Source organism: Micropterus salmoides, unplaced genomic scaffold, assembly GCF_014851395.1.
Source record: "Micropterus salmoides isolate LMB-PRFRI ecotype aquatic unplaced genomic scaffold, ASM1485139v1 Ms_hic_scaffold_5, whole genome shotgun sequence".
In the NCBI taxonomy this organism is placed as follows: domain Eukaryota; kingdom Metazoa; phylum Chordata; class Actinopteri; order Centrarchiformes; family Centrarchidae; genus Micropterus; species Micropterus salmoides.
In genome coordinates, this window is record NW_024044237.1 from 37,497,781 (window position 1) to 37,514,925 (window position 17,145).

At 48.0% G+C, this 17,145-nt stretch overlaps 2 protein-coding genes across 2 annotated transcripts in view; one reads left to right on the forward strand and one right to left on the reverse strand.

Annotated features, from left to right (window-relative positions):
- Positions 1–219: 219 nt before the first annotated feature.
- LOC119888451 lies at positions 220–11,456 on the reverse strand. The gene is made up of 10 exons (XM_038699004.1): positions 10,918–11,456; positions 9,977–10,418; positions 9,479–9,486; positions 8,830–9,063; positions 7,372–8,261; positions 6,854–6,956; positions 6,057–6,270; positions 4,471–4,574; positions 3,345–3,517; positions 220–1,958 (listed from the first exon to the last, which is right to left on the reverse strand). The coding sequence occupies exons 1-10, from the start codon at positions 11,454–11,456 to the stop codon at positions 1,762–1,764; spliced, it is 2,904 nt and encodes a 967-aa protein (XP_038554932.1). The 3' UTR covers positions 220–1,761.
- Positions 11,457–11,983: 527 nt separating this feature from the next.
- Positions 11,984–17,145, forward strand: part of LOC119888452 (WD repeat-containing protein 18-like) — a 7,035-nt gene continuing 1,873 nt past the window's right edge. Inside the window, exons 1-3 of the mRNA XM_038699006.1 lie at positions 11,984–12,232; positions 14,645–14,755; positions 16,183–16,316. Of these exons, the coding sequence (XP_038554934.1) occupies positions 12,023–12,232; positions 14,645–14,755; positions 16,183–16,316 (455 nt within the window). The 5' untranslated portion in view covers positions 11,984–12,022. The remainder of the gene's footprint in view (positions 12,233–14,644; positions 14,756–16,182; positions 16,317–17,145) is intronic.

Below are 17,145 nucleotides of genomic sequence, written 5' to 3' on the forward strand. Positions count from 1 at the left end.
AATAACTTCTGCTCACAGACACAAGATGTTTATATGCTGCCTATAAACATATGGAGGGTTAAATATTTCTAATATTTTATTTACAGCGTATTTCGTGGTGTGTATTTTGGTCGTGCTCTCGTACGGTCCAACTGTAAGTGAAAGAAATACAAACAGCAGGTTTATATATTTCGTTCATCCCGTCAGAAGAAGATTGAACAGGAAGCTTCACTTCATCCTTTTTCTTTTATTTGTCAGAAAATATAAGCAAACATGAAAATACATATGACAGAAATACTGCAGAGGCTTCTTTAAATACTGTAAACACCAGTACTACATCGTTACTGCGTTCTCTTTATTTTACCTGCCAGCAGCTCTGCAGGGGGAGAAAAAATAAAACAAGCTTTTTAATTTCAGTCAGCAGGTCAGCCGGCTCACGTCTTCTTCTAGTGTCCCAGTTAGTTATGGAGTGTTCGGCTGTATTGAGCTCATTCCTGCCCCCTGAGTCACCTGATGTTCCTCAGCCACAGGAGGCAGCGCTGAGCTCACCTGCACCTTTAAACAAAGTAAGTTTCAGTTCGCACCACAGTTGGACACTCGCTGGCCCGCTGAGCGTACGGAGAGATCTACATATGTTTTTGTGCATACACATGGCCCCTGGTCTCCGTCGACACCACTGCCCGCCGCCGCTTCATCGTCTACTGCCGCCCTCTGAGTGATGACGGCGTTCCCCCTGTTGCATTAGGTGTGTTTGACTTCATGCGGCACTGACTTAACGTGTTGCACGCTGGACTTAAAATAAGGCATGCTGGGTAGAAATTGTGTCCGACTTTTGGCCGCGCTGCAAAACGTCACCATGTCACATGACATTAAAACCTCGCGGGAGCTTTTCCACAGATGCACCATGGGGGTAAAACTGTACCCGTGCGGCTGTTGTAGCCTTTTCAAATGTTACCGAGTCATTTCGCTTGGGTTGTGACGGTCAAATATATCCAGCCGCCGTTTTACTACAAAGCACGGGAACTTCCTGTCGGCTCAGAGGCATTGCGAGGCTACTCAGTATAAATTACACTTAAGTCAGGTCGGCGAAAGTCAGCCGCAGTCATCTCGAATGCACCCGTTGACTCAGGGGCCCGGGGAGTCAGCACAAACTGGGACTGTTACATCGTGCTGCCTCACAACCAGTGTGTAGTAAATATAAAGGTGTCGCAGTTAGAAGTCAAAGCGGCGATGAGCTCTTCAAATGTGAAACGTCTAACTGTGCCTCCCTCACCTGCGCTGATCTGCCTGCGGATGGTAACAAATCAACACAGACTGTCAGCAACCACGGAACAAACAGCGATCAAGAAAAGCCCAGTGAATAAATGGATGATGGCGTCTGATCACGATGAGCTGGCCCCCGGTGCACAGGTTGCACCGTCGTACTCACGGCCCTGCTGAGGACCTCAAATCCAGAATGGCTGCAAACCTTCTTTTCTATAAGTCTCCACAGGTCCTGTTTCCACATCACACTGAGATCAGAGACTTCAGTCTGACCCCAGGTCCAGGACTAAGTGTTACGGGAGCTTCTCTATCGCTGCCCCTGAACATTCTCCCTCCATCAGCCTTTCACCAGCTCAGGTATGTCTCCTGAGGTCTCTGTAGGTCTGTGGTGTCGGTGGGGCCCTGTGACCGCGGCTCCTGACTCTGAAGCACGTCGGATCCACCGTGTTGTGTGTAAAGTGCTTTTTAAATGGACATGAGCTGAGCGGCGGCTGTAGTTGCAGTCAGGCAGCGTTGTGGTCACCTTGGGGGGGTCCTCCAGTGTCGGAGCACCCGGACAGTGGCGGAGGGGTTCTGGGTCAGTAGGTGGGTCACCTGGTCTAGACTGAGACTGACCACCTTCTCCCCGTTCACCTCCAGGATCTCATCCCCAACCACCAGCAGGCCGGCGTACAACTTCTCAGTGCCGCTGTCCACCATGTCCTCCACGTACACGCCTGCAGTACACATGTTGTTACACTGTTAATACACACGGTAATGCAGTATTAGTACACGGTAATGCAGTATTAGTACACGGTAATGCAATATTAGTACACGGTAATGCAATATTATTACACGGTAATGCAGTATCAGTACACCATAATGCAGTATTAATACACCATAATGCAGTATTAATACACTGTAATGCAGTATTAGTACACCGTAATGCAGTATTAGTACACGTTAATGCAGTATTAGTACACCATAATGCAGTATTAGTACATGGTAAGGCAGTATTAGTACACGGTAAGGCAGTATTAGTACACAGTAATTCGATATTAATACAGGGTAATGCAGTATTAGTACACGGTAATGCAGTATTAGTACACGGTAATGCAGTATTAGTACCATCGATGAACCACAAGAACATGCTGAGTAAACACTGAAAAGTTTCATCTCGGGCTGTTAGGTATTAGTAGTATTTGCAGTAGTATTAGTAGTATTGCAGTACCAGAGTCAGCTCGTCCTCCCCCTCTAATGATCAGTAGTAGTGTTAGTAGTATTTGCAGTAGTGTTAGTAGTATTTGCAGTAGTATTAGTAGTATTGCAGTACCAGTCAGCTCGTCCTCTCCCTCTAATGATCAGTAGTAGTATTAGTAGTATTTGCAGTAGTGTTAGTAGTATTTGCAGTAGTGTTAGTAGTATTTGCAGTAGTATTAGTAGTATTGCAGTACCAGAGTCAGCTCGTCCTCTCCCTCTAATGATCAGTAGTAGTGTTAGTAGTATTTGCAGTAGTATTAGTAGTATTGCAGTACCAGAGTCAGCTCGTCCTCTCCCTCTAATGATCAGTAGTAGTGTTAGTAGTATTTGCAGTAGTATTAGTAGTATTGCAGTACCAGAGTCAGCTCGTCCTCTCCCTCTAATGATCAGTAGTAGTATTAGTAGTATTTGCAGTAGTGTTAGTAGTATTTGCAGTAGTATTAGTAGTATTGCAGTACCAGAGTCAGCTCGTCCTCTCCCTCTAATGATCAGTAGTAGTGTTAGTAGTATTTGCAGTAGTATTAGTAGTATTGCAGTACCAGAGTCAGCTCGTCCTCTCCCTCTAATGATCAGTAGTAGTGTTAGTAGTATTTGCAGTAGTATTAGTAGTATTGCAGTACCAGAGTCAGCTCGTCCTCTCCCTCTAATGATCAGTAGTAGTGTTAGTAGTATTTGCAGTAGTATTAGTAGTATTGCAGTACCAGAGTCAGCTCGTCCTCTCCCTCTAATGATCAGTAGTAGTGTTAGTAGTATTTGCAGTAGTATTAGTAGTATTGCAGTACCAGAGTCAGCTCGTCCTCTCCCTCTAATGATCAGTAGTAGTGTTAGTAGTATTTGCAGTAGTATTAGTAGTATTGCAGTACCAGAGTCAGCTCGTCCTCTCCCCCTGCTGATGATGAATCCGTACATTTGGCTCTTCGGTCGACTGAGTTCCAACAACAACGTTCCGTCAGAACAAACCTGAAGAACCCGACCGACAGAACGAACTGAACTGGGACGGCCGACGTCCTCGATACTGAGACACCTCTGCAGGAACCTGAGAGACAGACAGGGAGAGACAGGATCAGTAGTACTAGTCAGTACAATGTTAGTGTAAGTAGTAAACACCTCCATGGACTTCAGGTCAAACTAAAGGTGCAAGCGGGGCGTCGCACTTGTAGCGTGTCGGGGTGTGAGGCGGCTACGTTGCAGATTCTGGAGCTCTGCCGGTGCAGCTGTGAATTTGCTCCGCGCTTCAGGCGCTGCACAAAGGGGTTAAACATCATGTCCTGTGGCGCTTCCAAGCACTTGGCGCTACGACTACAAATGAATATTGGCATGTGTGATGTGTTCGGGGCGGGACAGTTATCAAGCACGTAAAGACTTGTGCAGATGTGAGCATGTACACTGAAGTTATGACCACTTCCTGTGTAATGGCGAAGAGTTTAACTTCGCCGCCACGCCACTGCCAAGCCGTTAACCAAAAATTCACAAGTTTTACAGCATGGCCTCATCAATGTGTTAAGGGTTTCCTGGGACAGTTGACAGCGACCTGCTAGGAGTCATACTTTACAACATAAAATGTGTCATTTCCCAGCAGGTGGCGCTCTGACTTTGAGTGAATATTGGCGTGTGGATGTGTTCAGGGCGGGACTTTTATAGTGTATTCCAAATTTGGAGCAGATGTGAGCATGTAGACTGAAGTTACAATAACTTCCTGTTTTATGGTAAATCATCAATTTTGGACGCCACGCCACAGGCACGCTGTTCCACGAAAACGCACTGTTCGCTTTTAATCATGGGACCTCGCACGTTTGGTGTTCAGGCCTTAAATTATTCAGGGTCTCCTCGGCCTTTGAGCCGAAGAGTGGAAACCGTGAATTCATAGAATCTGTCGTTGACAGAAACATGGAGTCTAAATGTTCAGCAGCAGCAGCTGTGTGGAGGTTCAGACAGAGTCGAGCTGTGATGTTAATTATTACAGACTAAAATCAGAAACTGGTGTGTTACTGGTCAGCAGCTGGTCTGTAGTCAGCAGAGCGGTCCTTCTTCTTCTGCTCCGACCCAAAAGAATGACCTGATGGTGACTTCCTCAACTGCAAGAAGGGCGACCCCTGCTGGACAGACAGGAAACACACAGGTCAAAGAAGAAGGAGGGCGACCCCTGCTGGACAGACAGGAAACACACAGGTCAAAGAAGAAGGAGGGCGACCCCTGCTGGACAGACGGGAAACACACAGGTCAAAGAAGAAGGAGGGCGACCCCTGCTGGACAGACAGGAAACACACAGGTCAAAGAAGAAGGAGGGCGACCCCTGTTGGACAGACAGGAAAGACAAAGGTCAAAGAAGAAGGAGGGCGACCCCTGCTGGACAGACGGGAAACACACAGGTCAAAGAAGAAGGAGGGCGACCCCTGCTGGACAGACGGGAAACACACAGGTCAAAGAAGAAGGAGGGCGACCCCTGCTGGACAGACGGGAAACACACAGGTCAAAGAAGAAGGAGGGCGACCCCTGCTGGACAGACAGGAAAGACACAGGTCAAAGAAGAAGGAGGGCGACCCCTGCTGGACAGACAGGAAAGACACAGGTCAAAGAAGAAGGAGGGCGACCCCTGCTGGACAGACAGGAAAGACACAGGTCAAAGAAGAAGGAGGGCGACCCCTGCTGGACAGACGGGAAACACACAGGTCAAAGAAGAAGGAGGGCGACCCCTGCTGGACAGACGGGAAACACACAGGTCAAAGAAGAAGGAGGGCGACCCCTGCTGGACAGACGGGAAACACACAGGTCAAAGAAGAAGGAGGGCGACCCTTGCTGGACAGACAGGAAACACACAGGTCAAAGAAGAAGGAGGGCGACCCCTGTTGGACAGACAGGAAAGACAAAGGTCAAAGAAGAAGGAGGGCGACCCCTGCTGGACAGACGGGAAACACACAGGTCAAAGAAGAAGGAGGGCGACCCTTGCTGGACAGACAGGAAACACACAGGTCAAAGAAGAAGGAGGGCGACCCCTGTTGGACAGACGGGAAAGACAAAGGTCAAAGAAGAAGGAGGGCGACCCCTGTTGGACAGACGGGAAAGACACAGGTCAAAGAAGAAGAAGGGCGACCCCTGCTGGACAGACAGGAAAGACAAAGGTCAAAGAAGAAGAAGGGCGACCCCTGCTGGACAGACAGGAAAGACAAAGGTCAAAGAAGAAGAAGGGCGACCCCTGCTGGACAGACAGGAAACACACAGGTCAAAGAAGAAGGAGGGCGACCCCTGTTGGACAGACGGGAAAGACACAGGTCAAAGAAGAAGAAGGGCGACCCCTGCTGGACAGACAGGAAAGACAAAGGTCAAAGAAGAAGAAGGGCGACCCCTGCTGGACAGACAGGAAAGACAAAGGTCAAAGAAGAAGAAGGGCGACCCCTGCTGGACAGACAGGAAACACACAGGTCAAAGAAGAAGAAGGGCGACCCCTGCTGGACAGACAGGAAAGACAAAGGTCAAAGAAGAAGAAGGGCGACCCCTGCTGGACAGACAGGAAACACACAGGTAATGTCAAAAACTCAGGCAGGCGATTATAAAAATATAGTAATGAATCTCCTCACCACACTGAGCGACTGAACAGAGGGTGTTTTCTTCAGGAGGCCAGAGGACTTCTTGGGACAAGAGGGTGGGGGATCAGAGTGGGCGGAGCCAGATGATGAGGAGCGGGGTCGTGAACTTAGGCGGTCGAGGCTGCCGGTTCGAGTCCTGCTCAGTCTGACGGTGGAGAGAAGACGTCGCAGAGAAAGACGAGAGGAATCGTCTCTGCTTATGAAGCTGAAGGAAACGGAGATGATTAAATCAGAACTCATTCTGACTATCAGTGTGCATCAGGTGTATAAAGTTAATAAAGTTTGTTTGTCAGTCACATTCATTACATGTATGTATTATTTTTTATCAATAGATGCACATAAACAAGAATCTTGTTTATCCAGGTAAATCCAGGATTTTCATGTTTCATGAGTTACCCAAGCAAAGCGCTGCGCTGCTTGTTGGTCAGAAATGTTCGATCCTGGTCTGTGATGAAACAGTTTGCAACCGTTCAGGAATGTAAATGTGGCACAGAAAGCAGTTCACACACTGGAATAACTTGTGAAATCACGTGTGTTCTCTGTTCTCTAAACTGGCTCCCTGTTGCTCTTCATCCAGTCCAACCAACTCCTGTGCTGGTCTTTGGGGCTTCCTGCCGCAGAGCCCTGGTCTGATCGGGCCCTGGTCTCCACCCACTCCCTGAGCGTGGCGCTCCTCTGCCTCTGGACATTTGTTTAGTTTGACTCATCAGTCTACGTGCAAAGTGTTTAGTGTTGGAATAAGACGTCCAGCAGGTGGCGTTACACACACAGTTTGGGTTTAAACTCACTGTTCAGGAAGTGACGTGTCCTCACTGTCAAGGTCGGCTGTCATTGGCTGTCTGACCTGTCCATCGCTGTTGCTGTCTGTGGTGGGAGGGGCTTGGCTCTCGGCTGTAAACCAATCACAGGTAGAGATGTAAGTGTGTTTACAGATATGTGTCATGTAACCTGAAATACCGAACACAGGAAGTGTTAGTGAGGTCAGCTGACGCACACTCAGTAAAGTTTTTCAGTACTTGTTGTCATGACGACAGTTTGCCCGGATGACGTGCATTTAACATGTGTTTATTACACTTCAGACCGAGTCTGATGAAACAAACAGGACTGAAAAGAGAAGCCCTCCTCTGCAGCTCTGAGGTGAAGAAGAAGGATCCACACAGGTGAGGTGGACGTCGGGCAGCAACAGACTTTACACTGTGGCTCCTCCCCTGCTCGCCGACTCTACTACGCCCCCCATCAGCACTCTGTGAGGTAGCACCTGCAGACTGGAGCCCTGCTTTATCTGACTGTGGGTCAATGTCCTCACCTGTAGTCTTTGAGCTCCTTCCTGAGGAGGACGAGGACGAGGTGGAGGGGCTCTTCATCCTGAGATCCAGACCTCCATCCTTCACACAGGGGCTCCTCTCCTTCAGCTCTGGCCCCGATCGTAGCTCTCTGTGGGGCTTGGCTGCTGCAGGTCTCCCTCGCTCCTCCTGGTTCTGGTTCTGCCCTGATTTTGTGCAGTTGAGCCTGACGCTCTGTGACATCATCAGTGATGTCACATGAGGAGAAGATGAGGAGGAGGAGGGCTGAGCTGGCGTGGTTGTTTGGTCAGGGGCGTAGGGGTTCATTGGCAGGTCTGTGGTAGGCGTGGCCTTATGCAGGGTCACCTGGTTTCCATTAAGTTCCACCTGATTGGGCCCCATCATCACCTGGCCAGCGCCGCTCCCTCCCCCGCTGGTCTCACCAGGTCTGACACAGCCAATGTAGGTCTCTCTGATTGGCTCAGTCCTGTACAGTCTCCGCCCCCTATTTTCAGGTACATGTGGGTGTAAACGGAGGTTCAGGTTGACTCCACCTCCTAAAACTGTCCCACATAAGTCACACTGCCCCCCTGCCGGCGTCCGTCCTCTCTGCTGTCTGTCAGCAACATGCCCCGCCTCCGCCCTGGCCTTGACGTACAGGTTCAGGTCTGGTTTGGAGACCAGGACACCTGTCCCTCGCTGACCCCCCCGTCTCCTCTGCCGCTCCAGGTAACGGGACTCCGCCTCCGTCTCTGTCTCATCCTCAAATCGCAGACGGCGAGTTGGAGACGCTACAGGGGGCCGTCGCCTCGCCTCGCCGACAGCTGATTCGCTGCTGGACAAGTCACTCAGGTGTCCTGAGGCCACGCCCTCCGACCTCACCTGGGCAACAGGATGCAGCCTGACCCCCGACCTGTGAACAGACCACAGTTAGAGGGCGCCAGTTCAGCAGGACTGGGATCAGTTCAGTGTGAAGGACTTACTGAGGCGTGCAGTCATCACGAAGCATCAGGTGCAGGAAGATATGACAGGCTGTTATTGGCTCTACTTGTGCAGCTAAAACTGTGCAGGGGCGAACTAATTTAATGAGGCTCGTAGAGTGTGACAACACATGACGGAGCGCGACGGAAATCACAGGCTCCGCCGGGAAGGAGAACATTTACAGCAACAAACTCTACAAGAAACCGAAGAACCTCCAGCTCTCCAACACACATTTTAAACATCAGGAGAACCAATAAAACACGGAGACAATGAACGTCTCGCCGAACATTCAACATCAGGGAGAAGAGAGTGTGCAGGCTACTGTGTGTACTGCGCATACGGTGTGGTACTCACTGCGTGTACTGCGTGGTACTCACTGTGTATACTGTGTGTACTGTGTATACGGTGTGGTACTCACTGTGTGTACTGTGTGTACTGTGTATACGGTGTGGTACTCACTGTGTGTACTGTGTGTACTGTGTATACGGTGTGGTACTCACTGTGTGTGTGTGTCGGGGGTCAGCAGGTTGTGGTCGGCTCTCAGAGGAACGCAGCGACGCTTCATGCGACCTCCGTCCTCACACTGCTGCTGCCTCGGCAACCGAGCTGACACAAAGAGGTTGAACACACACACACAGGGTGGGGGAGGGGAGAGGATGACATCAGCAGCTCTGATTGGTCGGTGGAACAGAGGAAGGAGGATTAAACTGAGCAGCTCGTCAGGACTCATTAACCTGACGAGACCACAGACTGTTTACATCAGCACTCACTGTGTATTGTGTGTGTATTGAGTGTGTATTGAGTGTGTATTGTGTGTGTATTGTGTGTGTACTGTGTTTGTATTATGTGTGTACTGTGTGTGTATTATATGTGTACTGTGTGTGTATCATGTGTGTATTGTGTGTCCATTTGTTTTATTTATTTTTTATTTTGTTGTTGTCTTGTTTTTTCGACAGGTACAAATGACAGAAAGTTTACAAAGTAGATGCTGTGTGTTCAGGTTTCTTTGACACGTGTGTGTGTCCTGGTGAGGCTTTTAAAGTGTTGAGTTTAAAATATTATATATATATATATATATATATATATATATATATATATATATATATATTAAAATACAAACAATTAAATCCAGTACATGCACTAAGATACAGTTCAGACTGAGATAAAACAGAGACCAGAAACAACAACACAAAATAAGAGGTGTGTGTATGTGTGCTTGTGTGACCGTGCATACTCACACATGAACGCCCAAAATGTGCATGTATTTTTATGTTTATGTGGTTTGTATCCTGTACAGTCAGCGTTCACAGACGCGTTTCTGTATTTGTGTTAAAAACCTTTAGTTCTGTCAATGTTTTCATTTCAGGTGGTTCTACTACGTTCCACTCTCATTATTTGTCTGTGTGTGTTGTGTATAGTGTGTACTGTGTGTGTGTACTGTGCCTACTGTGTTTGTATTGTGTGTACTGTGTGTATTGTGTGTGTACTACTACTGCGTGTACTGAACTGAACACTTTTATTCCCTGGATGTTAATTTATGAGACATGAAGCTGCTTCAGCAGAGCTGCTGACATCTGATGTGAATTTGCAGTTTGCATTTACTCTCCACCTTCGTCTCTACTGTTAAAATCTACTGAGACTCCTGACTCTGCTGAGCTTCAGCAGCCCCCTGACTCTGCTGAGCTGCAGCAGCCCCTTGACTTTGTTGAGCTGCAGCATCCCACTGACTTTGTTGAGCTGCAGCATCCCACTGACTCTACTGAGCTGCAGCAGCCCCTTGACTTTGTTGAGCTGCAGCATCCCACTGACTCTACTGAGCTGCAGCAGCCCCTTGACTTTGTTGAGCTGCAGCATCCCACTGACTTTGTTGAGCTGCAGCATCCCACTGACTCTACTGAGCTGCAGCAGCCCCTTGACTTTGTTGAGCTGCAGCAGCCCAGTGACTCTGCTGAGCTGTAGCAGCCCCTTGACTTTGTTGAGCTGCAGCAGCCCACTGACTCTGCTAAGCTGCAGCAGCCCCTTGACTTTGTTGTACTGCAGCAGTCCCTTGACTTTGTTGAGCTGCTGCAACCTTTCTGACTCTGTTGAGCTGCAGCAGCGCACTGACTCTGTTAAGCTGCAGCAGCCCCTTGAACTTGTACTGAACTGAACACTTTTATTCCCTGGATGTTAATTTATGAGACATGAAGCTGCTTCAGCAGAGCTGCTGATATCTGATGTGAATTTGCAGTTTGACATTTACTCTCCACCTTCATCTCTACTGTTAAAATCTACTGAGACTCCTGACTCTGCTGAGCTGCAGCAGCCCACTGACTGTTTAGCTGCAGCAGCGCACTGACTCTGCTGAGCTTCAGCAGCTTCAGCAGCCCCCTGACTCTGCTGAGCTGAAGCAGCCCCTGAGCTGCAGCAGCCCCTTGACTTTGTTGAGCTGCAGCAGCCCACTGACTCTACTGAGCTGCAGCAGCACCTTGACTTTGTTGAGCTGCAGCAGCCCACTGATTCTGCTGAGCTGCAGCAGCCCACTGACTGTTTAGCTGCAGCAGCGCACTGACTCTGCTGAGCTTCAGCAGCTTCAGCAGCCCCCTGACTCTGCTGAGCTGAAGCAGCCCCTGAGCTGCAGCAGCCCCTTGACTTTGTTGAGCTGCAGCAGCCCACTGACTCTACTGAGCTGTAGCAGCACCTTGACTTTGTTGAGCTGCAGCAGCCCACTGACTCTGCTGAGCTGCAGCCCCTTGACTTTGTTGTACTGCAGCAGTCCCTTGATTTTGTTGAGCTGCAGCAACGCACTGACTCTGTTAAGCTGCAGCAGCCCCTTGACTCTACTGAGCTTGACTTTGTTGAGCTGCTGCAACCTTTCTGACTCTGAGCTGCAGCAGCGCACTGACTGTTTAGCTGCAGTAGCCCACTGACTCTGCTGAGCGGCAGCAGCCCATTGACTGTTTAGCTGCAGCAGCGCACTGACTTTGTTTAGCTGCAGCAGCGCACTGACTCTGTTAAGCCGCTGCAGCCCCTTGACTTTGTTGTACTGCAGCAGCCCCTTGACTTTGTTGAGCTGCTGCAGCCCCTGCTGCTCTGGCTGCCTGTTTCTTTTAGGGTTAATTTTCTGATCACTTTTAGGGCCAGACATTAGCTGGCACCTTCATACATCTCTGAGCTTTTATCCCTCTGTGAGCCGGGATGCAGACTGAGATCCTCTGGTGGGGCACAGATAACTATTCCAAGGTCTAGGCTATAAAGCAAAAGGGACAGAGCCTCTGCTGTCAGTACCCCTACAGTCTGGATTAGACTACCACAGGAGGTCAGGCTCACAGTCTGTTCCTGGTTTATCTTCCGTGTGTGATGTCTAAATTATTATTTGTTGGTTATTTGTATATTGGCTTGTTTATGTTTTAAACAACGTTATGACCTTTATGTTTTTTTATATCGACTTTTATGTTTTTATATTGATTATTATAAACCAGTGTGTGAGTCCTCTATTAGTATTTTTAGCTCTTATTTTATCGACTTAATAAATAAAACTATTATTATTATTATATATCAGATAACTCCTAAATATACTATTCTGTTATTTCCCTCGTCGTGTGCATTATGATGATGTTCCTCTCCTACAACTCCCACAATGCACCTGGTCCCGGAAATGATGGAGCACCCCGCTGGTTCCCCGCGTGTGTAGTGTGTTGTGGTGGAGCCAACATGGCGGCTCCTCTGGAAGTGATAGTGAGCAGCGACTCCGGGTCTCAGCTCTGGAACAGCACCGTGTTCGACCTGCACAGCGGCTCCAGCCTGCTGTCTTACCGGGGAGGGAACAGCGCGGCCCGGACACTGACCGTCCTCAGCGGGCAGTACCTGCTGTCCGCCCAGGTGGCCAAGAACTTCATCAACGTGTGGGAAATCCAGAGGAAGGTACGGGCCGTGCATCTCAACACACCTGGAGACTCACGAACACAGCAGAACACACCTGCTGCGTGTCACCTGCGGGGAACAGGTGGCGGGAAATGCCCGGAGTCACTCCTGAACACAGACAGACAAAACCTCACCAATCTCATGTAAAGAAATCAGTCATTTTTAGCACGACGCTCGCCTTCAAACACAAATACACCTGTAAGACAACAGGCAAGAAGCAGTACCGACCAGTCGGGTCTGTTGGTCAGTTCGGCGTTTAAAGCATCCACCAAATTTAATTTAACTTTAGTTAAAAGATGATGGTCTGCTGTAATAAACTCTGCTCAGCTCGCTGCATCCCTCCATTGTGCGTTTTGGTTCAAGAAGGACGTGAGAATAGATGGAACCGTAGCAAAGGTTTAATGAAGAATAAATAATGTGTATTAACGTGGTTTTTAATTACGCCGAATTTCAAATCAGCCAGTTTTTATTATATTACCTAACACCTCGTATCTGATTTATAGTAATATTAGGTGGCCGATAATCAAAGACAATATCAGTAGATTTTTGAATGAAGGTGCAGCTCATGTTTTCTCCCTGCATCACAACACTCTGTATTTCTCTGTTTTTTGTAGAAAGTAGGACTGTGTGCATCCAGTATATTAAACGGGCTTTAGTGTGTTATAAAATCACTGACTCAGGATTGTTATATTTTACATCATTTCATAAATTAAAAATGTAATTATACCATTACTCTACATCTGTATGTGGACTGCTGAAGTTCACCACCTGTTCACATCTCTGTTTACTTACACAATTTAAAAGAAACTAAGGTCGTTATAGTAGATAAAATAGTAGTACACAGATTTGGAATGATCTAATAATAATAGTCCTAAACTTTGAGGACGTGCTGTTTAAAGTCAGCAAAGAAAGCTGCTGCTGGAGAAACGGCGTTAACACAACGTCTGCAGGATTAACATGAAGAAGGCCTAGTAATGAAAACACCTTCCTGTCTGCAGCTGGACAGATTAAATTAGACTTTCTACATGTTTATGCTTGTTGAACGAGTCTATTGGAATTTTACTCGTGAAACTTGTGTTTCAGAGACTCTCGGTAACCCGTTTATAAGCGATTACTTTTTTAATAATCAAAATACAATTGTGCAGGGTTGGGGGTCAGGGTTGGGGTGCAGGGTTGGGGTGCAGGGTTGGGGTGCAGGGTTGGGGGTCCAGGGTTGGGGGTGCAGGGTTGGGGTGCAGGGTTGGGGTCCAGGGTTGGGGTTGGTTCAGGTGCTAACTGTATTGCAGGTGTTGTGCAGCTGATATTGAGCGTGTGAATGCAGAACATTACTGTTTAGGGGAGAGCCGGGACAAATGAACCGCGATTATACCAGTCTGACCTGCCAAACCACCTCAGCACATCCAGAACACAGTACTTACAAGAACCGCGAAAAGCCAGGTGGACACGTCACACGTTCACGGAGTTGTATGGAAAAGACTGACGAGTTGCGTTTACTGTTTCATGTGCCGTGGTCATGATCACATGACAGACAGAAATGAAATGTCAAAGTTTAGAAGCTAGTGAAGTTTTAAAGTCAGGAGTCACGGAGCCATTCTACAAATTAGCACTTCATTTTTCTATTAAAATATTTATTTTTGAAAAAAAGATGAACTAATCATATTGGTTGAAAAAGATAATAGTTTGAATGTTCCAGCTGTGAAGTTTCCTCTGTTTGGCATCAAGTGTTTGTCCCATTCTGACCATAAAGAAAAGTTTAACCACTAATTAACCATCTGGTTTCTTCAGTTTTCACTCAAAAATCAGCCTTTAAACTTAAAAGAAATAATGATTTGACATTTATCCTGATAATTATTGATATCGAATGATATGAAATGTTTTTATCGTGATGACATTTTGGGCCACATCGCCCCGATTCGCCCAGCTGTAATCGTATCGTTGTGTTTCTTCCGGAAAACAATGCGCACCTTTGGTTTAAAGTCAAATCAAACTGAAGTCTCATTCGGGCGTGTTCAGCATATTTTCACAAGATAGCAGCTGGTACTGACAGAAGAAGGCTGATCCAGCCTCTGTTTGATAAGCTTAGGTTGCTGCTTCAGGCCGTAGATACAGGACGCCAACACGCAGGACAAACCGCATTTTAAATGATTCACTGGAATTTCATTCACTTGTTTTAGGGTTTTGTTTTTACTGTAACTGTGGTCTTTCACGTTGAGGATTTGCCTGTTCTTGTTTGTGAGTCATGACTGTTGATAGTTTTGTGTTGACTGCTGACAAACGAGATCCTTGAACGCACACGTGAGCTGTTGATCGCAACAACAGTATTTCTGTAACGTTTTCTTTTATCTGAAAAGTGTTTGTTCCGGCTCGCCTCTGCTGTTTCTGTTGTCATGTGACTTCCTGTTTGTTGTCCAGGATCAGCTGCAGCAGAAGATCGTGTGTCCAGGTGTGGTCACCTGTCTGACCGCCTCACCTAACGGGCTCTTCCTCACTGCCGCCATCGCTGAGGCCATTTACCTGTGGGAGGTGAGTCAGGCCACGTCCCTCTTCTCCTTGTGCGAGTGGACAGGGTTGTAACGGCGTTAATAAAGTAACTGTATTCCGTTACAGTGCAGATAACAGGTTTGGAAAAACACGGGCGGTACTTGAACTGCTGTTTGGGACAAACACAAAGTTAGTGAGGTGTCTGTCGTTGATCGGCGTGCAGCCGGTAGTTGAATGTTTTACGCCCCCTCTCCGTCATGCAGACTCTGTGCAGACTGATTCCAGCTCTCGCTGTGTGAACACGGCGGCGGGACCGGAAGGCCAGTCTGACCGCTGGGAACACAGTGTCACCCGGGGCTGAGGCAGCTCATCAGACTGTGTTCGCTCCTGCTCATGTCGTGTTCAGGCAGCTGAGCACAGTTTTGTTGCCCGCTCGCTTGGCGCCATTCCCCGCCGGGTCCCCTGGCCTGAAAACCTCCAGTGCTCGAGTAAAAGTGTAAACTTAAACAAACACTCCCAGTGCTGCAGAGTGAGCTGAGCTAACTAGATAACGGCAGCTAGTTAGCAGCAGCAACATTTAGCTAAAGCTCTGTCCATCAGGGAACTCGGTAAATCACGTAAAGATGAGGCAGAGCAGCCGGAAAACATCTGACCGAAAAGCAGTAAATATTTTCCATCAAATACGATCAAGTTTCAGCAAAATCAGTGAATAAAGTTGAGCTTTTGTTCAATAATCAGGGGACCCAGTCCCGCAGCGTCATAAACACTAAAGCAGCCCCCAGTGCAGAATATTCACTCTGCAATATCATCAAGAACATCGCTGGTCAGTGATGAGCCAGATCCTGGCGGACCGGCCCCGTCATCTCACACAACATTCAAACTTTCATTTCATGCGAATGGCAGATTTTATAATTAAAATCCACTGAGCAGAAAACACGTCTTCCGTACTCTCTTGTCTCTATTTGCGGATTTGGTATTGAAGTAATCCAAAAGTAATCAGATTACATTATTATTATTTAGTGGTACTTGGATTACGTTACTGATCACATTTTTAAACAAGTAATTAGTAATTGTACATTTTTAAAGTAACCCTCCCTGTGTGTGGAGGAGGAGGAGGAGGTGCGACGGCTCCTCGTTAGCTGCTTCATACGGCTGTGGCTCAGGAGACAGAGCGGGTTGCTCGTTAATCAGAAGGCCGGAGGTTCAATCCCCGGCTGCATGTCCAAGTGTCCTCGGGCAACATACTGAACCCCGAATTGCCCCTGGTGGCCGTTCCGCCAGTGAATGAATGTGTGTGAATGCTGTAGTGTAAAAGCGCTATGAGTGGTCGAAAAGACTAGAAAGGTGCTTTACAGAGCATTTACATACCCAGTCTGTGACGTCTCCTTGATGTGGCCTGCCAGTTGGATGGGTCCGATGTATGTCTTTCTCCTCCTCTGTGATTAACGCCTGTTCTCTGATTTGCTCAGGTGTCGACAGGTAAGCTGCTGTGTGTCCTCAGTCGTCATTATCAGGATGTCACCTGTCTGAAGTTCACAGATGACAGCAGCCATTTTGTCTCTGGAGGAAAAGACAACATGGCTCTGGTGTGGAGCCTGTCCAGGTAACACACGCCGAACACACGCCGAACTCAAACCTGAATACCGATCACGGCCGAATGCCCTGTTGTGAACGCAAGCGCACTGCGTTTTCCTGCCTTTTTAACACGGCTGTGTTACTGACTGGTTGTGGCTGATTGGGTAACACCTGTGACACGCCACAGACGTTTTATAGAGGAGACAGGCCGCTCAATCACATCCTCAGTACAACTCTATGGGGAAAGCCCGTAAGGTTAAAGATGGCGGTCATGCCGCACCTCCTGCACGAAAGCCAATCGTCTGGTTTTAACAGCCGCAGTGGGAAACATGTTTCAGCCAATCATGTGGTTCCACTCACGTAAGGTCAGCAACAGTGACCTTCATGGTGGAAACTGTGTGTTTCTTGGCCCACGCCGCTGCCTCCTCCTCCTCCTCTTGTTCCTCCTCCTCTTGTTCTTCTTGTTCCTCCTCCTCTTGTTCTTCTTGTTCCTCCTCCTCTTGTTCTTCTTGTTCCTCCTCCTCTTGTTCTTCTTGTTCCTCCTCTTGTTCCTCCTCCTCCTCCTCCTCCTCTTGTTCCTCCTCCTCTTGTTCTTCTTGTTCCTCCTCTTGTTCTTCTTGTTCCTCCTCCTCTTGTTCTTCTTGTTCCTCCTCCTCTTGTTCTTCTTGTTCCTCCTCCTCTTGTTCTTCTTGCTCCTCCTCCTCTTGTTCTTCTTGCTCCTCCTCCTCTTGTTCTTCTTGCTCCTCCTCCTCTTGTTCTTCTTGCTCCTCCTCCTCTTGTTCTTCTTGTTCCTCCTCTTGTTTCTCTTGCTCCTCCTCTTGTTCTTCTTGCTCCTCCTCCTCTTGTTCTTCTTGCTC

Bases quoted from the DNA above. Each gene is read 5' to 3' on its own strand.
- LOC119888451 (XM_038699004.1), bottom strand. From the start codon at position 11,456: ATGTCTGGCCCTAAAAGTGATCAGAAAATTAACCCTAAAAGAAACAGG. The intron at 6,957-7,371 runs GTGAGGACATTG...ATTGGTTTACAG, and splicing joins AAGGAGCTCAAAGACTACAG to CCGAGAGCCAAGCCCCTCCC. The intron at 4,575-6,056 runs GTGAGGAGATTC...TCTGTCCAGCAG, and splicing joins CTGTTCAGTCGCTCAGTGTG to GGGTCGCCCTTCTTGCAGTT.